The 22,645-nt window shown below is 36.1% G+C and overlaps 1 protein-coding gene across 1 annotated transcript; it reads left to right on the top strand.

Annotated features, from left to right (window-relative positions):
• Positions 1 to 2,048: 2,048 nt before the first annotated feature.
• LOC103040172 (NACHT, LRR and PYD domains-containing protein 3-like) lies at positions 2,049 to 21,152 on the top strand. Its single transcript, XM_049486297.1, has 19 exons — positions 2,049 to 2,305; positions 2,546 to 2,712; positions 3,420 to 3,485; positions 3,970 to 5,755; positions 7,592 to 7,765; positions 9,901 to 10,074; positions 10,294 to 10,470; positions 11,520 to 11,693; positions 11,772 to 11,891; positions 12,540 to 12,713; positions 14,019 to 14,195; positions 14,501 to 14,674; positions 15,186 to 15,359; positions 16,538 to 16,711; positions 17,025 to 17,198; positions 17,477 to 17,650; positions 19,619 to 19,792; positions 20,038 to 20,214; positions 20,424 to 21,152. Exons 2-19 carry the CDS (start codon positions 2,580 to 2,582, stop codon positions 20,434 to 20,436), a joined length of 4,389 nt encoding a protein of 1,462 aa, XP_049342254.1. The 5' UTR covers positions 2,049 to 2,305; positions 2,546 to 2,579; the 3' UTR covers positions 20,437 to 21,152.
• The last annotated feature ends 1,493 nt before the right edge of the window (positions 21,153 to 22,645 follow it).

The raw sequence follows: 22,645 nt of genomic DNA, 5'->3' as shown, positions 1-22,645 counted from the left end.
TCATTGTTTTATTTTCAAGGGACTGAATGTTTAGAAATCAATTATTTTTATAACATTTAATTTGAACTTTTTTAAATCTTAGGCTGCAAATTTTAGGAGTCACAGAAAAATATCAAATTATATATATATAAAAAAAATCTAATATCTTATTTGAAACAAAACAAGGTCATTATGAATGGAACACCTGCCAGGTCATGAATAATTAGAATTTTAGAATTTTAGAGTCCCAGGAACTATGTTTACATCAATACCTAATGGAACTCCAACTCATGTTGGAAATGAGTAAAACATAAAGGAAGACAATTCTACTTACTACCTAGTTCACTAAAATAGTGAACGCTAAAATCAACACAACTCAAAATAACCTAGAATGAATTCCTAGCGATACAAATAAAGAATCAAAGGGGAAAAAATGAAAAAGAAAAAAAGGACAAAAAAAATAACTCTAGGTATCCCCCACTGAATTCTGATATTGATAGATGTAGCCCAGTAGAAAACCCACAACCCTATTGTCCTGGAATAAGTTTCATCCCATTTCACACAACCTAAATCCTAGTAAGCTCCCATCAGAACCTATCACCACTGCTCAGAGGATGTACAACTGACTAACATCTGCTTAAGTCCCAGAAAATATAAACGAATAAACAGACACAAAAAAACTAAAATTCCCAACACAATAACATACAAAAGAATTACGAACCGGCGAAACTTTATACAAAGTTTTTTTTTTTTTAATAAAACTACAATCCTCAAGTCAATATCAAAATAAGAAAAATAACAGTAACTGAAAAGAGCGGCAGTTCATGAGAGACATGTGGCAAAGCGACTACCGTCCGCAAATGACCCCAGAACATGAGGGAACTGCAGCAAAAACAAAGGAGAGCAGTATTTCGTCAGCACACATAGCAAGTAATATTCTCACTACTTCACTCCCGGGTATCTCTGCCCTTAGTTAACAGCCAGCAATAGACCTTTTCACCCAAAAATGACAGTACTTTTACAGATAAACTTCAGTGAAGGTGTGGTTATGGGCGTGAAAACACACCGCTCCGCAGCAGCGCCAAAGCCCTCTACCGCTATAGAAACAATTGAAGGTGCTTAAAGGTGCTTACGCTGGCCACTTGTGGGTGAGTCGCCTGCTGATAACAGTCGGGGTTTTCTAAAACTCGTTACGTCCACGACCGGTGTTTTGTAGTTTGGAGTCTCTACAGCTGCTGTAGATCTGTGTATGTCTCTTAGCCTCAGAATAAAACTCTGATTCTGATCTTACTCCTGTTATCTCTATATGAGTGTAGGGAAGTGATGCACAACTGAGGGTGTTCACTCGTCGTTAATATTAGTACCTTGCCTGTGTTTATAGTTGTTTGGACTACAGTATTTCTCTGCTTGCGTGAGTCACGCTTGCTGCGAGGTCAAAGTTTAACCATGTTGAACTTTGGCCGCGGTGAGCGGCAACGCGGTAGAGGTTCCCCGCCCATGTGATTATGGGCGGGGAAACGCGCCGCGTTCCGCTCTGCTCCGTGGCAGCGATGCACCCAGCTAGAGAAACAATTACGTATTCCCGCCCATAACCACGCCTCCATTGCGCCAGAGCCATGGTTATTCCACCAAATATAATATCATTAATAATAATAATAATAATAATAATAATAATAATAATACATATTATTTATTTAGCGCTTTTCAAATTCTCGAAGATGCTTTACGTACAAAGATAAGGCCCAAAGTAAAAGGTAAAGTTATAAAAACAATAATAAGGGATACAGTCAATATGACAATAGGAAAAAAAAACACAAATACAGTTTCTACAAGTTTCTACATAACATACAAATATTGATTTCTAAACTTTTAAAACTTGAAATGAACTTGTTTTCTTTGCATTATTTAAAGTTTGAAAGCACTGCTTTTTTGTTGCAATATTTTTATTTGGAATTTGGGAGAAATGTTTCCATAGTTTATAGAATAAAACAACAATGTTCATTTTACTCAAATGTATATCTAAATATATCTAAATCAGAGAAACTGATTCAAAAACTAAAGTGGTCTCTTAATATTTTCTAGAGCTGTATACATAGCTAAATATAAGCTAAAGTCTGCAGTGTAGCAATATTAAATCATTTATTGCAGATTTATTGCAGTCCAATAGATCACATCTATAAAAATGATAATGTGTTCATGTCAGTCTGGACTTTGGCATTTGACTGTCTGAATGAACATGAGAAAGTAAATGTTACTAGAGTTAAAAAGACTCACTCTAAATGGGATATATTTTGGGAGGAGGAGAGGCACTTATGGAAGAAACACAGTAAGTACTGTTCTGCAATTTGTTATTTAAACAGTTAAAATAACACTTAAAACATTTTCAATGGAAAATACTGGAGACAGTAATATGTGTGAATGCAATTAGGAGTGTTACTGAGGTTGTAAAAGACTTTGTGTTTCAGTGTTTCTGTGGTTATTGTAGTATTAGTATTAGTAGTGTTCCTTAATTCTCAGACACTTAGCGGCTTCCCAGTAAATGACATTAACATACATTCATGTTTAGTGATGTTATGAAGTAAGACCGGATTACATGGAGGATGGAAGCTTCTGCTCCAGCTTTCCCTGATCAAGTCCAGACCAACATCTCAGCTGAGTCAGGAGGAACCGTCTGCGCTCCTGTGCTCCTTGGAAATCTTTTTCAAGGTCAAGTTGTATTTAACATACAAGCAGGTAGGTGTTATACAACAAAACCAACTGAAACGTGAACCGGCTTGCAAATTTGCAAATTTAGCTCTAATCGAATGTAGTGTTAAAAGTGTTGCAAATGGACCTTTAGACTATTGATTCAGTGTGCCAGGCTTGTTTAGCCTGATAGTTGAACCTTAATCTGTCAGTAAACACCTTACCAATCACCACAGCTGCCTTTCTGTTATTTTGACTTAGTGCATACAGTTGTATAGTGCAGTGATTGGTGTGGTGTGTGGCAAGCAAACCAATCAATTGCCTTAGGCACACAAGCTGGCCTAGGGCCCCTAGACAACAACTGGTTATGAATTCAATGAAATGACAAACTGTGTGAGCACCCCTTTAATTTCTGCGATAGTCAATGCAGAAAAGTAGCTACAAAATATATAAATAATGTTTGTGTTTGCTACCTGCCCGGCAGTCAATGCTAGTAACAAACTAGAACAGTTTGTGCATTTTTTCGAATGAGCTGATAATATGACTACACCCTGTAATGTGTTATATTAACAGGATAAGAAAAACACAGATACATTTTGTTTCAGTTTAGCTTGGAACCCCAAATGCTTTAAAAACGCCCTGGTGCATGGTGTGTAACACCACCACTCTCCTGGTGACATAGAAGGGTTCAATTTCCTGCAGAAAAAATAAAATAAATAAAAGCAAACTAATTTAAACCTGTTATCTCTTTCCAGCTCAGGAAGAATGCAGTCCTAACATAAGCACAACTTGCTCTGTTGATTCTCCTGGACCTGATGAAGGTAATCTGTTTCTGTGTTTATATTTTTATAGAAAAACATGTCCAATAATTATTCTAAATTGTGATTTGATTTGTAGAGGCAGAGGTGTCATCTAAGTAAGTACAAATACTTCTGCCTACAGGGTAATGAATGTGAATTTGTTTTACACCTTTGGTGATAAGGGAGGAAATTTAGCAGAACACAAAAGTGCTATGAAGGATTATTTTGAGGGACCAATTATTTTGAGGGACCATAGATTAATAATTTTTGGTTCCATAAAGATGTTTTTTTGTAAAAACATAGGTATGTGTAAAAAACCCTTTTTTTCTTTTTCTTTTTTACAATTTAAAGGTTCGTCACCTCCGCAAGTCTTTTACAAATTTTTTTTTTCTTTGTCATTACTCCATGACAACAACCGTTACAGCAGCCTTATTTTAAAGATTTGAACTGAACTGCAACATGTTTATGTAACAAAAAATGCCTACTTTCATCTTCTGCTTTACAGACCTGATCCCTTTATGTAAACAAAAACACAAATCCAACTTGCTGAAGAAATTCAAGAAAATTCACGAGGGACTATCCAGTCAAGAAAGCACAATAAACCTGAATGAGATTTACACCGAGCTCTACATCACAGAGGGAGGGAGTGGAGAGGTCAATAACGAACATGAGATCAGACAGATTGAGATGTACAGGAGACAACCAACACAGGAGACACCCATCAACTGCAATGATATATTTAAACATTTACCAGAACAAGAGAAAAGTATTAGGACTGTACTGACAAGAGGAGTTGCTGGAATCGGAAAAACAGTGTCTGTGCAGAAGTTCATTCTGGATTGGGTTGAGGGAAAAGCAAATCAAGATGTCTGCTTCATATTTCCAATGCCTTTTAGAGAGCTGAACTTGATTAAGAGGAACCAGCTCAGTTTGATGAGTCTTCTTCGTCGCTTTTTCCCAGAAACTGAAAAAATAGCATTATTCAACGATAATGCTTTCAAAGTCTTATTTGTCTTTGATGGACTGGATGAATGTCGCCTTCCTCTGGATTTCCAGAATAATGAGACGTTGTTTGATGTAACAGAGTCAGCCTCCATAGATGTCCTGCTGACAAACCTCATCAAGGGGAATCTGCTTCCTTCTGCACTCATCTGGATTACATCTCGACCAGCAGCAGCCAATCAGGTCATTCTTCAGTACATTAATCAGGTAACAGAGATCCGAGGGTTTAGTGATCCTCAGAAAGAGGAATACTTCAGGAAAAGGATCAGTAATGAGAGTCTTGCTGAACAAATCATTACACACATTAAATCCTGCAGAAGCCTCTACATCATGTGCCACATCCCAGTCTTCTGTTGGATTGCAGCCACTGTTCTAGAAGAGATGTTGAGAGAGATGGAGAGTGGAGACATTCCAAAAACGCTGACTCAAATGTTCATACACTTCCTGAACTTCCAGATCAAACACAGAAGCCAGAAATATGAAGGAAATTGCTACTTTGATCTTCATCGGACTAGAGAGAGAATTCTGGCACTGGGAAAACTGGCTTTCCAACAGCTAGAAAAAGGCAACTTAATCTTCTATGCAGAAGATCTGAAAGAGTGTGGTGTTGATGCCACAGAAGGATCTGTGAACTCAGGAATGCACACACAAATTTTCAGAAAGGAATTTGAGCTCGATCGAGTGTTCACCTTTGTGCATCTGAGCATTCAAGAGTTTCTTGCAGCTTTGTATGCATTTCTCTCCTTCATCCTTAACAATGAAAATGTCTTGAAGGATAATAAAGACATTGGAGTCCCTGATCTGTTCCGAAAATCAAACATGACCGCATTTCTCAAGACTGCTGTGAAAAAAGCCTTACAGAGTCAGAACGGACACCTGGACCTCTTCCTCCGATTGCTTCTGGGCCTCTCAGTGGAGTCCAATCAGACTCTCATACGAGGCCTACTGACACAAAGAGCAAGCAGCTCTGACAACACAAATGAAACAATCAAGTACATCAAGAAGAAGATCAGAGAGAATCCCTCTCCAGAGAAGTCCATCAACCTGTTCCACTGCCTGAACGAACTGAATGATCATTCTCTAGTGCAGGAAGTCCAAACCTACCTGAACAGGAAAGGTGACGAGCGCATCCAGGGGGTTAAACTCTCGGCAGCTCAGTGGTCAGCTCTGGTGTTTGTGTTGCTGAACTCTGAAGAGGAGCTGGGTGACTTTGACCTGAGTAAATATCACGCGTCAGAGGATTGTCAACTAAAGCTGTTACCTGTGGTCAGAGCATCAAAGAATGCAGTGTGAGTAGCTCAATATATTTTGAAATAAAATCTTATGAAATGTGATGTGATGGGTTCCAGTGCACAACAGCAGCAGCAAATACGTTTCTCTAAGTAATTATTTCACTCCATTAAAAAGCTCACGTTAGCAAGGTGTGTTAAATAGTGCTGCGTAAAATATGTTCTTTTTTTATTTATTTAAACCTTTATTTTACCAGGCAAATCATTAAGGACAACTTCTTATTTACAATGACTGAGTTAACCAGCCTGAACAACAGCTATTTATAGTTATTTTAAGTTAATGCTAATATTTTATTTTACATACACCTAATTATTGAATTATGTAGATGGTGAATTTTAACAGTGAAAAACCCCATTAAACTGTGAGATAAATAGTGTATAGTGTTTTTTTTTCACAATGACCCTGTGGACAAAGCATGTACGTTAACAGAATGTATGGTCAAATTGCACTCTCAGATCTATATTTACAGTGTCATTATAAAACAAAATCCACAGTAATATGTTTTGTTCTGACTGTGTGATTTATTGTCTTATGCATGACAATCAGTTTTTGAAACAGCTTAAGACTAATGAGATAATGCTCTGGGAATTAGGCCCATAGTGTAATTTGACCATTTCTTATATAATAAAATGCTGTGTTCACAGGGTCATTTAAAAAAAAAATCACAGTAATATTTGTTTTCTTCAGGATTCTGACTGTCTGATATATTGTGTTTTAAGTCTGTTAGACAGTTTTTTGTGTAAAGTATGGCTTTATAGGGACAGCTTTATATGGACACTGTTCTTTTTTTTGCTTTGTTTTTTTGTTATTATTCTATTTTTCTGACGTATGTACTTGTGTGTATCTGTATTTAAGTTCCTGGAACAGTCTAATTCCCCAGGGAGATTAATAAATACCCTTTTTATGTTATGTTCTGTTTTATTATCTTACTTTATCTATATTATGTTGAAGTCTAAATTAAACTGGGAGGTCTTTTTGTGTTTTTCCTTTTTATTCAGAGCGTTTGAACAGCGTTGGGTTTTAATGGGGATTTTCACTGATCTCTTAAAATCAATCAATCACCATCTACAGGGGACCGCGTGCAACTGCAGAAATCACGCTGGTGAAAACGAAGCCAAATTCAACCTTGTCCTTAATTTAACAACTGAAAACAACAATAATATATAATTAAATAATTAGGCATATGTAAAATAAATTATCTGCATTAACTTTTGAACTATAAATAGCTGTTGTTCAGCCTGGTTAGCTCAGTCAGCACGGCCTGCGTTTACTCAGGCTGGATTCTGAGGCAAGGATGTAGGATGTGGGCAGCAAGGCATCAAGTCAGTATACCTTACGTACAAACAATAAACATTGAAGTATCATATATGACCTGTTAGCTAAAGTAATAAAAAGGCTAATCAAATAACGCTAACCAGTACCTACATGACTTTACCTAGAGGCATAATAACTAGCTAACTCAGTAGGTCACTGACTAGTTACATATCATACTTGAATATGTAGCACACCTCACTAACATGAGCCTTTTAATGGAGTGAAACACTGTGAAAAAAACTGTGCCAAAACTCAGAGGCAAAAAATTAAGCAGAAGAAAACGAGAGATTTCAGAAGCAAAAGTCTTTAGCTGCAAAATCTAAAGAAAATTCATAAAAAAATTTGGACTGGAAAAGTCCAAACTGAAAAAAAACTTTCAAATAACTGCAAAGAAAAATAAAGAAATGTAAAAAAAATAAAAATATATTTCTTAGAGAGACAGTGTTCATGAAAGTTAATTCAACTTAAAAGTTGCTCCTGACATTTCATACATGCTTATGATGTTCTGATTTCTATTCCAGGCTGTCTGAGTGCAATCTCACAGAGAAAAGCTGTGTATCTCTTGCCTCAGCTCTCAGCTCTAACTCCTCATGTCTGAGAGAGCTAAACCTCAGGGGCAATAAACTTCAGGACTTAGGAGTGAAGCTGCTCTCTGCTGGCCTAGCAAGTCCCCACTGTAAACTGGAAATACTGCGGTGAGAGGATGTTTTTATATAGTCAATCATATTCATGTTTTTTTCTGTTTAACTGGATTGTAATTTCAGTCAAATCACATTTATTTATATGAAGCTTTTTAAAACTGATGTCGCAAAGCAGCTTTACAGAAACATTGAACATAAAATACAGAACACACTGAGCAACAGAAGCAAGGGAAATCTCGCTCAGAGCTGGAGTAGGAAGAAACTTCAGAGGAACTGAAGCTTATATGTACATCATACTATCACATAGCCTATCAGTGCTAATACAGTGGCATGAAAAAGTAATTGCCCCCTTACAGATTTTTCTTTCACATTTTTCAGATTATCAAACAAACTTTAATATCAGACAAACATAACCTAAGTAAATAAAAAAAACACTTTTTAAATGATGATTTCATTTATAAAGAGAAAAAAATATCCAAATCATTTCATTTAATAAAACAGAGTTTTACTCACCACAACCAGGCATTATTACTGCAAGACCTGTAATCACTTAAATAGAACCTCTCTGACAGCATGAAACAGCTAAGAGATCTCCGAAAGCCACACATAATGCCGTGATCTGAAGAAATTCAAAATCAGATGAGAAAACAAAGTCATTGACACCTTTCAGGATTGAAATTAAAGTATTACAAAAGGGCATGTACCCTCATCCAGAAGGTCACAAAAGAATCCAGAACAACATTTAAAGAACTGCAGGTCTCACTTGCCCCAGTTAAGGTCAGTGTTAAAGATTCAATAATAAGAAAGCGATTGGTCAAAAATGGTCTCCATGGAAGAATTCCGAGGCAAAAACACTGCTGACCAAAAAGAACACAACGGCCCATATCACATTTACCAACAAACATTTTGATCCCAAAGACTTTGGGTTAATATTATTTGGACTGACGTGACAAAAGTGGAAATTTTAGGAAGGTGTGTGTCCCATTACAACTGGCTTAAAACTAACACATAATTTAGGAGAAAAAAACATCATACTAAACATGGTGGTGGTAGTGTGATGGTCTGGGGCTGCTTTGCTGCTTCAGGGCCTGAACAACTTGCTGTAATAGATGGAACCAGGAATTCTTCTGTTTACCAGAAAATCCTGAATAAGAACGTTCAGCCATCTGTTCATAACCTCAAGCTCAGGTGTTCTGCAGCAGAACAATGATCCAAAACACACAAAGAGGTCCACCTCTGAATGGCTTAAAAGAACTAAATGTTGTTTTAAAGTGGCCTAGTTAAAGTCTGATTGAGAAATACTTTGTCACACAGGGCTGGATTGGTTTGGATAATTATTTTCCTTTAATAAATAAAATTATCATTTAAAAAGAGATTTTTATATATTTTACCCTAAAATATTTATTTCATATTAAAGTTTGTTTGATAATTAGAAAAATATCAGTATGACAACAAAAAAAGCAAAAACAAAATACATCTGTAGGGAGGCAAATACGCAACTGCATATGGGGCAATAAGCACTAATACACTCAAGATTTGTGCTATAGCATGTAATATTGGCACTGCTGTGCTGTGGCTGTAGATTAGCACAGCAGTACCAGTATTACACGTTAAAGTATGAATCTTGAGTGATTATACCACAGTTCCATTATCACTGTTTATTGAAAGATTTTTAGTTAAACAGGATGAGAAAATACAATGTTTATATGTTTAGTTATAAACATGCTCTGTTTGTAGCTGTGCTGTTTGGCTTGTAAGCGATGCATCGTTGCTAGGTTACCTGTATGTGGCGGAGTAATACATAGAGAGCTTTGGTTACAGCACATTACCGGCTGATAACGGCACTCATACAACTCCTCTCTGGCAATGAAATTGCAGGGTCAAAACTAACTGCGGTATAATAAATGTTATAAATAAATGTGATAAATATTATGAATGTTAAAAAATCATTATACATCCACATAAGTGTAATATATTTTGGTGAATATAGCACTGTATGCAAGTCTATTACATGCTATTACATCACTAAATCATCTACTATTCTCATCTGTTATTTATTCTTATAGCCCATGACTAGATCTCACATTTGACACAGTTCTCTACTCATTTGTGTGTTATTTAAAAAAACTAAAAACATAAATACACTGCATAGAGGAAAGACAGGTTGGATGACAGATTTCCTTCTACAGGCTGGGACATTGCGGTATCACAGAGGAAGGCTGTGTTGCTCTGGCTAAAGCTCTGACATCAAATCCTTCACATCTAAGAGAGCTGAATTTAAACAACAATAATCCAGGAGAGTCAGGATTAAAGGAGCTGTTTGATCTACTGAAGGATCCCCACTGTCAATTAGAGACACTACAGTGAGTTTTTGTTGTATTTTCTATATAAGCCATAGTTGTTGGCATTAAAATTAATACACTAATCCATTAATACATTAAATTAAACTTAACATACTTTGGGCCAATTAGAATTTTTTTTAATGTAAACTTTTAAAATATTTTAGGCATATTTGTTTTAAACGGGTGAGATGATTTATGTTGACCTGTTTATTTTCACGAGTGTGTGTATCTTTTTTGCAGGCTGTGTAACTGCTGTATCAGAGAGCAAGACTGTGCAGCTCTGGGTAAATCTTTAAAATCAAACCCCTCGTCAACCCTGAAAAATCTGAATTTCAGCTGGAATAAAATAGGAGATTTAGGACTAAAATTTCTCTCTGATTTACTGGAAGAGCCACACTGTAAAATACAGGAACTGCAGTGAGTTTTTGTAATCATTTCCCTGTCCTAATTTCTTCATTGTCCTCCCACACCTTTACCTTATTCCCAAAATCTCATTACTGTTTTCATGTGTGTGCATTTTTTTTTTACCTGTCCTTACCAGATGTTTTCATGTGTTTTATTCTGACTATTAGGGGTGGGTGATATGGCCCTTAAATAATATCACAATATCTAAGAGTATTTTTGCGACAATGATGTTCTTGGCATTATGACAAAACATTGAATTTGAAGAATAATAATAACTTCAAGAATACACTACTGCAACAAAATAAGCATTACATTTTTTGGAGATATTATTGCATTCCACCAGATTGTAACACAAGTCAATGATATCAACAATTGGCCTTGATCTCTCTGGGTGGGTAGATTGCGCTCCCTCCCCTCATCACTGTAAAGCGTGATGTTAATCAGCACAAGGCGTCTGTGAGCTGATGTATTGGAACCGAGTCGCTGTGCTTTCCTCCAAGCGTGGAATGCTGCATCAGCAGCAGTTTGAAAAAGAGGCGGTGGCTGATTTCACATGTATCTGAGGAGGCATGTGCTAGTCTTCACCCTCTTGGTGTTGGGGCACCACTAGTGATAGGGGAAGTCCTACTGAGTGGGTTGGGTAATTGGTCTTGTAAATTGGGGAGAAAATGGGTTAAAAATTAGAAAAAAAGAAATGAGAACAGTGTGAATTTTCCTTTTTGCTACAAACAGCAAAAAAGTTGTACCCTGATGGTCAATATTACCCTAATATAATATTACAATATTTCAGGGTATTTTAGTGCTAACAATTTTAAACGATTTTGCTATTATAATTATTGTGTATGATACAATATGGCACACTCCTAATGACTATTCTTCAAGTTTTCTTTTTCTGTTTTCCTTTCTATTAAAACAAATGTTTTGATTTGCAGACACATAAATGCAATGTACAGTTATTTTCTTATGTTTCCATGTAGCAAACCAAAACAAAAATTTATGTAATGTGCCTGCTGCATTTTTGTGCCTGATGTGTTGAACTAAAGGCTATTTCATCTTTGCAGGCTGGAATGCTGCAGTATCACAGAGGAAGGCTGTGCTGCTCTGATTAAAGCTCTGAAATCGAACTCTTCAAATCTGAGAAAACTGAATCTGATCTATAATCTACCAGCAGAGTTAGGAATGAAGGAACTCTCTGATCTACGGGACAATCCACACTGTAAACTAGAAACACTGCAGTGAGTTATGGATTTTGTGTTTGTTTATTCAGACTTAGATAAACATGCAATTCTTGACATTTTATAATTTCTAAGCAGGCTGTGTGGTCCATCCCATCTCCAAGATCTGAATCTGAGTTTCAAGAAACTAGGGGACTCGGGAGTGCAGGTGCTCTGTGATCTGTTGAAAGATCCACACTGTAAAACGGAAAAACTACAGTGAGTTTTTCATTTTTAATTTCATCCAAGAATACAATTATGCGCACTCACTGAGTGCACCACAATGCTTCTGTGTGCTTCTTTGCTTCATTTTATTCTTAATTCTATCTTGCAGTTACCCTTTAATAGTAAAAAACACAACATTATTTAGCAGTCTTTCATAAAATAGCAACTTTTGACTCATGTTGAGGGTAAACTGAAGGCGTTTTTCACTGGCACAGTGTTTCTGTGCTTTTCCATCGCAAAATCCCAGTGTCTCTGCAAGAAAATTTGGTGCCATTCTGGCCCCCACAATCTTGCTCAAAGAGCTGGGCTTTAAAGCATCACTGTCCCAATGCATCTTGTAAGCTTGCCTGAGCATTGCTGTCAGTGTTGCTCATCACACTTCTAGCACCACTGCAAAACATCTGCATGCATAGCTTTTCAAAAGTACTGGGTATCTACTGCCCCATGTCAGGGTTTTTTTCCCACGATTTCTGTCTAGATATTATTCTTTGGTGTCTGCTATGTCTTGTAAATGTTGTCTTTAGTATGTGTACTATTAGTACGTATTGTGTTTTAGGACTGTGTTTTGTAGTTATATGTTTTTGTTCATGTGTTTGTTCATGTGCAATAACACAATATGCATGTTCACTGTTCTAATTCCAGGCTGTGTGATTGTAATCTCACTGAGAAGAGCTGTGCACATCTCACCTCAGCTCTCAGCTCAAACTCCTCAAGTCTGAGAGAGTTGATATTAAGTATAAATAAATTACAGGATTCAGGAGTGAAGATGCTCTCTGTTGGATTAATGAATCCTCACTGTAAACTGGAGAAACTGAGGTGAGATCAATTTCTCACTGTGCACAATAAGAAATCAGATCTCTGTCTCTCACACACATATGTTGGTGTGAAGAAGTGTTTGCCCCCTTGATTTCTTAGTTTTTTGCATGTTTTTCACTATTAAATATTTCAGATCATTAAACAAAAGGCAACAGACGTAAACACAACATGCAGTTTTTAAATGAAGTTTTTTATTAGTAAAGGAGAAAAAAATTCAAACCTTCATGGCCCTGTGTGAAAAAGTGTTTTCCCCTTAAACCAAATAACTAGTTGGGTCAACTTTAGCAGCAACAACTGCAGTCAAGTGTTTGCAGTAACTTGCAGTGAGTTTGTCACAGTGCTGTGAAAGGATGTTGGCCCACTCTTCTTTACATAATTGTTAAAATTACACCACATGGGATGGTTTGCCTTTTTAAGATCATGTCACAGCATTTCAAGAGGATTCAGGTCAGGGTTTTATGTCAGATGTAATGGGACACACATCTTCCAAAAAGTTCAACTTTTATCTTATCAGTCCACAGATTATTTTCCCAAAAGGCTTGGGTATCTTTAAGATGTTTTCTGGCAAAATTGAGACGAGCCTTAATGTTCTTTATGCTCAGCAGTGATTTTCGTCTTGGCACTGTGCCATGCAGGTAATTTTTTCCCATTTTTTTTTTTTTTTGGTGGACCTCTTGGATGAGTCGTCGCTGCGCTGTTGGGGTAATTTTGGGGTAATCTTGGCCACTCCTGGGGAGGTTCACCAATGTTCCACATTTTCGCAATTTGTGGATAACTGTAGAAATGTGTTTATAACCATTTCCAGACTGATACATTATGATTACATTCTTTCTCATTTGTTGCTGAATTTTTTTGGATATTGAAATAATATTTAGCTTTCTACTTCACTTAGGCAGGTCCTATATAAGTGATTTCTTGATTGAGAACAGGTGTGGCAGTAATCAGGTCTGGGTGTGACTTTAAGAAATTAAACTTAGATGTGATAAACCACAGTTATGTTTTAACTGGGGGCAAACACTTTTTCACACACTTTTTCATGTATGTTTGGATTTTTTTTCACTTAATAATAAAAAAACATTCATTAAAAAAACTGCATTATTTGTTTCCTCGTGTTGACTTTGACAAATATTTAAATTTGCCTGATGATCTGAAACATTTAATATATATATATATAAAAAAAGAAATCATGAAAGGAGAAAAAACCTTATCACACTACTGTATACAGGTGCCAAATATTGGGCTTACTACTATAGGACATTCCACCACTATAGGACATGTGAGTAAAACTGTACGGTTATCCCACAGGTTGTGGGATTGTAGTCTTACAGACAAAAGCTGTGCTGCTTTGGCCTCATTTTTCAGCACGAACTCCTCGAGTCTGAAAGAACTCACTTTATGTGAAAATGAGAAACTGCGAGATACAGGAGTAAAGCTACTCTGTGCTGGACTGAGGAATCCTCACTGTAAATTGGAACAATTAGAGTAAGTATATGTTTAGCGCTTTAAATGTTGCTCACTTTGCTGAGTTTTTTTTTTTTTTTGCTTTTTTTGTGTTGTTTTAATGCACACAATAGAAACATAGAACATTTCTAAGTTTAAGTCCAGGGAGTAGTGCAAGAGTGCCAATATATATTAACCCTAGGTTTAACTATATGCCCATTTACTTAAACAGCAAATCATCTTCTGCTATTAAAGTAAATTTTGAAAATTGATATTTGTGATGTAGACAAAGATTTGTGTATATGAAGGTAAATTTGCAAGGTTCTCATATACGATTTTACTTTCAGTCTGTTTAGCTGTAATCTCACAGGGAAAAGCTGTGCATTTCTGGCCTCTGCGCTGAGCTATGAGTTCTCAAGTCTAAGAAAACTTAATCTGGATCACAATGAAATGGAGGATTCAGGAGTGAAACTGCTTTTCTCTGCCCTGGAGAATCCACACTGCAAACTAGAGCGGCTGAGGTGAGATTATTTGTTACTGATGGTAGAAACAGATTCACTGCTTTTTGGAGCTGATGTACTTTGGACTTTAAACATTTCTTTATATAATATGAATAATGATATACACAGTATTACTTTAGAAAATGGTTCTTTAGGAAAAGGACTTTTACGTGTTGTATAGCTATTGGTCATATAGAAAATTTGTTAAAACATGGTGTATCATGAAATATTAATTAGTGGAGTTAACTAAAATAATTTAATCACTACAATCACAACAATATTCTGTGATTAATAGTACTCTAACATTTTCTTCTTTTTAAGACTGAATATTTTAATAAAGAATCTTATGTAAATAAAAGAATTAAACAAGATTAGCAAAACAGAATTTTATTTATAGCAGTGGTGTCAAGTAGTTTTGCTAGTTTTAATGCTTTTAGGCTGTGGTTGAAGACAAATACATTTTCAGCATGTGTTTGCTTAAAGAGGATGATTAATCAGAATGGATCCAAAATATAATGTTTTCTTTCCACAGCTTGATTAACTGTTCTCTCACAGACGACTGCTGTGCTGCTCTGGCCTCTGCACTCAGCTCAAAGTTCTTAAGGTTGACATTCCTAAACCTGAGTGCTAACTACCTGGGAGATTCAGGAGTGAAGCTGCTATCTTCTGGACTGGAGAATCCAAACTGCAAATTGGAAGCACTATTGTAAATTCACTTTCTTACTACAGAAACCATTCACACTAATTGCTTTTTGTGTAAGTTTATATAGGGCTGTAGCTTGATATATTTTACAGTTATCAGGGTTTACAAAACACTAAATTAAAAAATGTTTAAAGAATACACTACTGCAACAAAAATAATTTGTAGCAGAAGTCAATGATCCAGAATGTCATGATACTAATAATCCACTTCATATATGTCCATATATGCAGGATTAAAGTAAAATGAATGATACTGGACAGATATCATATCTCTTTAGTAGATATATATTGGAAAATAAGAACATTGTGAATTTTGCTAAAATCAGCAACAATGTGATAATTAGAGGTGCCACGATATTTCAGGGTATAATATTGTCCACGATATTCAAAAATGTTGGTGATATTATTGCGTATAATACGATATGGCACACCCCTATTGCTATCTTACACCCTGTCAATGGTCTATTTTCATGCCTTCGCGCATGTGCTGTTAAAATAGTGTCTGGGTTAAGGAATATATTTATGCTGAAGGTGCACCACTAAGTGTCAAATTCTCAAACAGCAGAATGCCTTTATCTGCTTTATTAAGCTACAGTTATTAATTGTACTGAATATAAATACAAATATAAATCCTTCTATATTTTAGAAATAAATATAACTAATAACTTACATTTATTGTGCACATTTTTAAGTACATTTTATTTTATAGTTGATTGTTGAAGGCTCTGGGCGAGGTTTTTTTTGCTAAAGGTAAAGGTGGTAAAGAAGTGATGGTAGGTGTTATTGTGGGTGGGGAGCACAGTCTGCACAGTGATCCAGTCATGTTTGCGTGACTGACTGTTGACTTTTATCAGGGTTTTAATCTGACAGTGGTGCACCTGTGTTTCCCATCGCCAAGATAGAAACACGCCAGAAATGAACCTGAACACACCTCACTTCCAGACCACCACGCCCATCAGTGTTAATATATTCCTAAACTCCAATGATATTTTAATGATGTGTGCACAAGGTGTGAATATAGACTGTTGACAGAGTGTAAGATAGCAATGAGCATCGTCACATGCCTTTCGCAGGGTGTACAGTAGGGCCCCATATGTTATTCCTTTTGAGCCTACTGAAATGTTTTATTAGCTTGTTAAATATGGTTGTAAGCAAATATTAAACTGTTACTTTTTGTTCCAGGCTGACATACTGCATGTTTAGCAAAGAGAGCTGTGCTGCTCTGGTTTTTGCTCTGAAGTTAAACCCCTCACATTTGAACACACTGAATCTGAGCCGCAATAAAATAACCGACTCAGGAATTAAGCTGCTGTCTGTTCTGTTGGAGGATCCATGCTGTAAACTGGAGAAACTAGTGTGAGTTGCAGTTACATTCTTTTCATACACACACACAAACACACATAATAGTGCTTACAGTAACAGTGCATGTGTTGTCTAAATCATATTTATTTTATTAGCTCTTGTCCTCAAACAATGTGATGAATATTTAAAAATCAGAAAAAACTCTGAAGTATGAATTTGCTCAATAAAAAATATATAAAATTTTCATTTACTTTATCAGTAAATGAGCATTTAAGTTCATACAGTGTGTCAGAGATTCTTTGTCATAGCTATAATGTGGTTTGCAGTAATTATTAGTTCTGTGTTTGATTAATTGTTTCTTTTTAAGGCTTTATACCTGCAATATCACAGAGAAAAGCTGTGCAGTTCTGGCTGCAGCTCTCAGCTCACATTCTTCAAGTTTAAAAGAACTGGACCTCAGCAGAAATGACCTTCGCGATTCAGGAGTGAAGTTACTCTCCAATGGACTAAAGAATCAACACTGTAAACTGGAGACACTGAAGTGAGTTCAACACTTTCTAGCATACTACCTTATTTGTTATCTACTCTTAATGGAACATACAGATGGGTGAATTTTGTTTTTAGCTAATGCTGCGTGCACCCAGTCGATAAGTCTTCTTGTCACTGAACTAGTTTTCCATTACTGCCTCTAGCATGTGCATGCTGTAAAAGATCACAAATAAGTTTGTTTTCTGTTATGATTAGTGAGCAACTATGTGTTAGAATATGTATTTCCTATGTGGTTCTTTTTGGCATAATCTGACATAATTATTGTTCAAGCCTGCAGAGGTGTAATCTTACGAAAGAAAGCTGTACAGTTCTGGCCTCAGCTCTCAGTTCAAGTTCCTCAACTCTGAAAAGACTGGATCTGAGTAAGAATGAACTGCAGGACTCAGGAGTGAAGCTACTTTCTACTGGACTGGAAAATCCTCACTGTAAACTGGAGAAACTTGAGTAAGATTATCACACACTCACTGTAAACGCAGATGTCACATAAACACACAGGCACACAAAGAAATAGCTCTGTATTTGTTCATGGCCACTTGAGCAATGGTGTCAAAAGTATAAAGAATAGTTTAACATACTTATTTAGAAGTTTTTTACTCAAGTAAAACTGTAAAAGTACTGCTTTCAAAACTACTTAAATTATAGAATTATAGAAGCCTAAAGTGCACTGCACTATATCTGGATTGGGTTTTTTTTATCAATGTGAAGCCGGAATGAAAATAGAATAAAATGAAATAGCAGTAACGAGGCTATGTTTAAAATGTAAAGAGTAGAAAGTACAGATAAATGTGTGAAAATTTAAGGAGTAGAAGTAAAAATGTGTCTGAAAAAAAAAATATTCCACTGAAGTTTAGATAACCAAAATTTCAACTTAATGCAGACATGCCTTCAGTTGCAGGTCAAGCAATTATCAAACAATATTTATTAAACAATTGCAAAAGAAAGATAGGGTCAAACCAGGCTTTGGGACACCAGGTGAAAGGTTAGATTGTAGTCCTCTCTCCATCATGGGTCCTCTCACCTACTCATATTTATACAGGCTTATGCCAGGGACCACTGCAAACACAATCAACTTCCTTTACCATATATGAATACATGCTTTCGTACCTAAACATTGCCTAAGAGGACAATATGGGCCCTGTGTGACAGTTCCAACCCATAGTTGGGACACATCCTCAGGTCAGGAAGCTTTTTGGCATTGAATAGCATGCTATTTGTAAACCAGTGTCAAAAACATGTTTACATGGAACCAGTGTTAATAACATTACAAGAAAAATTAGAAAACAAGTTTCTCTACCACTAAGGTTGGGTGCAGCAGTATCAGCATTAGACGCTAACCACAGCGCTAGCTCTTTCGCCATTCAAAGCTGAGCATATTTTACTGTAGCCTGCGTGTTTACAGTGTTAAACAAGCTATGTGGTCCAGCGGACTAAGGTGCTGCCAGTATAATCGGTAGATCGCTGATCCAGTTCATGTAGCTTGCCATCAGCTGCCAGAGCCCAGAGAGAGCACAGAGGCCTCGTTCTCTCTGGGTGGGTAGATGGCACTCTCTCCCCACATCACTCCAAAGAACGATGACTGCAGCACGTAAGGTGTCTGTAAGCTGATGTATTGTAACAGAGTCGCTGCGCTTTCCTCTGAGCTCGCTGTGATGCTACTCGGTAATGCTGCATCAGCAGTAGTTAAAAAAAATGGTGGCTGACTTCACATATATTGGAAAAGGCTGCTTCACCTTGCTGATGTTGGGACATCACTAGTGATAGAGGGAGTCCTAATGAGTGGGTTGGGTAATTGGGCTTGTAAACTAGAGAAAAAATAGGATAGAAATTATAAATAAATTTTAAAAAACAAGCTACGTGGGAAGAACCTCTAGCTGAAAGTGCCCTGTGTTACTGGAACACTCAGGGTCCCACAGTATAATGCTATTGGGCAGCGTTTACTAGAACTAACCATGGCAAGCACTAATGGCTAACCCTAGCAGTTTTGTGCTGGACAAACTTCACTAAAACTTACCCTTAGACAAAATATTGAAAATCTAAAATGTTCCAGGAGAAAAATCTGTGTAGATTAACATCCTGCCTCGCTTGACTTTGAAAGAAAAGGCTTTTTTTTAAGAATGGCAGTTTTGTTTACTAAGGCACTTCCCCTGCGGCAAGACCTCCTGAATTAGAAGGGAAACATGGCAAAACCCTTGTTTACTTCGATGTAGGCATATTTACTATTGTTGCTTAATGCACCTTATAATTCAGTGCACCTTTTGTATGAAAATAGACCAGAAAATACACATTAATTGATAAGTGATATAGTCCGGTGTGCCTTATAGCCTTATAGTAATTCGATAATGGGCAACCACATGACTTTGAATATGACATTCATTATGGTTCTGTTTGTGCATTCTGATATTTCTGTTTAAGACTGAAGAGGTGTAATCTTACAGAAGAAAGCTGTGCAGTTCTGGCCTCGGCTCTCAGCTCAAACTCCTCAAATCTGAAAGAACTGGACCTGAGTAACAATGAACTGCTGGATTTAGGAGTGAAGCTGCTCTGTACTGGACTGGAAAATCCTCACTGTAAACTGGAGAAACTAGAGTAAGACCACTACACCCTTACTGCATATACACTCAATACACACTTAATATATTGCTGTGTGTATGCATTTGTAAAAATCAGTAACCCAGTAATGTAACGTTTTTATAAAGAATTAATATTGTAATATATGTAAAGGAATTAGGAAATATTACAGGTGATGACCAGCCTTTTCCCAAATGTACTATAATTTAAAAGTTTACTTGTGTAAGTGTCTAACTGCTTTGAGTTTCTTTATCACTCTGTAGACTGGACTTCTGCAGTATCACAGAAGAAGGCTGTGCTGCTCTAGCTAAAGCTCTGAAGTTAAACCTCTCATCACGCTTGAGAGAACTGTCTTTAGTCTACAATAAACCAGGAGATTCAGGAGTGAAAGAGCTCTCTAATCTACTGTATGATGGTCAATGCAAATTGGAACAACTAGAGTAAGTTACTGACCTAAATAAAATTTGTGTTGCCTAAAAGTATCAAATGATTGCATGTTTTTACTTCATAAAAAACAAATCTGCATTTCACAGTTTTTTGCTCTTGGATGGTATAAGATAATTTAAAGATATTTAAAAATTAAGCTTTTATGATTTTATGACTATGTCTTAATATTATTTATTTTTCTGTTTTATTTTTTGTCTTACAGCACCAGGCCATAATCTAATTAAGACAGAACCTCTTTGTTCCACACAAAGAAAGCTGGAAAATGAAAATGAAAAATAGTTCTCTGATTTCACAGATTCATCAGATTATATCATGCTTTAAATGTTCCTTACAATTTCTCTGGATTACAAACAAATTAGCAAATAGAAATACTTTTCTGGGCTCTACCTGTATCACAGATATAAACTGTCATTATGTTTCCCTGTATGTACTTATGTATTTATCTTTCTTCAGAACACAATCCAGAACCCATTGTTTACTAGCGCATGATAAGCCACATTTGCCTAAAATTCCACCAGCAATACATTAAAATATCTTATTCAACATCTTATTTTTCAACAGGCATATTTGTGTTATGTGTATCAGGTGTGAATAGAAGTGATTTTATATATGTATGTCTTATGGTTGTGTTAAAATAACAATTTATTTATTTGCAAAATGTATAAAACTTCAACCAAGGCAAATTTTAATATGGTTATCAAGTGTTTCTCTATAGCACACAGGGTATTTTATATCTGTATGTTTTCTGGTTTTGTAACAATATCAATTTGAATTCTTTCCAATATTTAAAACAATTCAAATCTATGGAAAGGCGAGGGACCAAACGTGGGGCTTTCCTTATTGTGTTAAAATGGAAATTTATTTCTTTCAATGTATTAAATAGTTATGTATTTTTTTTTTATCTGAAATAAAAGTTGTAGTATGTTTATCAGGTGTGTCTCTATTGACTATTGACTCAGGCGCAGTTCTTTAGTTGTTCACCGGGGGCAGGGCACCCTCTAGGGGTCCGCAGGCTCATCCTCAGAGGGAAACAGTAGTCTGTAGTGAGCACTTTAAATCAGGGGTCTCAAACTCACGGCCCTCGGAACAATAGCTATTTATAAGTATATGTTTGAGTAAAATCAACATTTTTATACTGTAAACTACACACAACATTTCTCCCAAATTCCATATAAAAATATGTATGCCATTTAGAGCATTTATTTGCAGAAAATGACAAAGGGCTGAAATAACAAAAAAGATGCTTTTTTTCATTGTAAAGAGCTTTCAGACCTCAAATAATTAAAAGAAAACAAGTTCATATTCATAAAGTTTTAAGAGTTCAGAAATTAATATTTAGCGGAATAACCCTGGTTTTTAATCACAGTTTTTTTATTTCATCTTGGCATGTTCTTCTACACCAGTCTTACACACTGCTTTTGGATAACTTTATGCCACTCCTGCAGCAAAACATCAAGCAGTTCAGCTTGGTTTGATGGCTTGTGATCATCCATCTTTCTCTTGATCATATTCCAGAGATTTTCAATTTGGTAAAATGGCATTTTGAAGTTTTTTTTTTTTTTAAATAGACACTGATGTCTATTAAAAGGTTCATAAACACAAAACAATGAAGTCAAAAATTCCATTGGGTAGAATTAGGTGGCTATAAATAACCTTTTGCAAACAAACTTAGATTTATTTGCATATTGGCATCCTTTATTTTACTGCACTCATATATTCCACATATTTCATAATTTATGTAAGCATAAGCACTCCACCGTTTCACACACTTTACCCTGATTAATATGCATGCTGTGCTACTTTTGTTATATGTTACATATATACACACTGCTGTCATGGCAAATAACCCATAACTCACATCAAAGAAATAGAAAAGTGTACTTTAAAAAAGTGCTTTAAAGTAAAAGTAGACGTGCATGCAATCAGCTGTGAATATTGGGTTGTTTTTTTTTAAGTAAAGAGACAGATTCAGGTTCAGGTGAAAGAAAAAGGTAAAATAAATAAATAAATACATAAATAATGAAGCCACATTAAGTTTCGAGTGGCTTCCCACTTTAAGCTATTTAAATTAGACCCCATAACGGGAGGAATGTTTCATAAAAATATGTGAAAATGTCCCCAACAGTCCCCTCAACAGGCGGGAACACAGGACCAGCGTATTTATAAGTTTAGCAATTAGTCCTCTTGTTCAAATAAACAATACAAAAAACACTAAACCAGGATATAAGAGTCTGCAAGATGTGTCTTAAAACACTCCTAAGATCATTTACTAAGCTGTGTGTGCAGGTTTGAAGCTTTATCCTCTAAATGTGTGTTTTGAGTCTTATTTAGCTAGAACACAGTCTGTGCTCTGGTGTTAGCAGGTTAGCTAGCCTGTTTAGCAACTGTATGACTGACTTAAATGTGTGTGCAATGTTCGCTTAG

Source organism: Astyanax mexicanus, chromosome 13 (assembly GCF_023375975.1).
Source record: "Astyanax mexicanus isolate ESR-SI-001 chromosome 13, AstMex3_surface, whole genome shotgun sequence".
In the NCBI taxonomy this organism is placed as follows: domain Eukaryota; kingdom Metazoa; phylum Chordata; class Actinopteri; order Characiformes; family Acestrorhamphidae; genus Astyanax; species Astyanax mexicanus.
The sequence above is the reverse complement of the archived record's forward strand: the minus strand, read 5'-3'. Positions and strand labels throughout refer to the sequence as shown.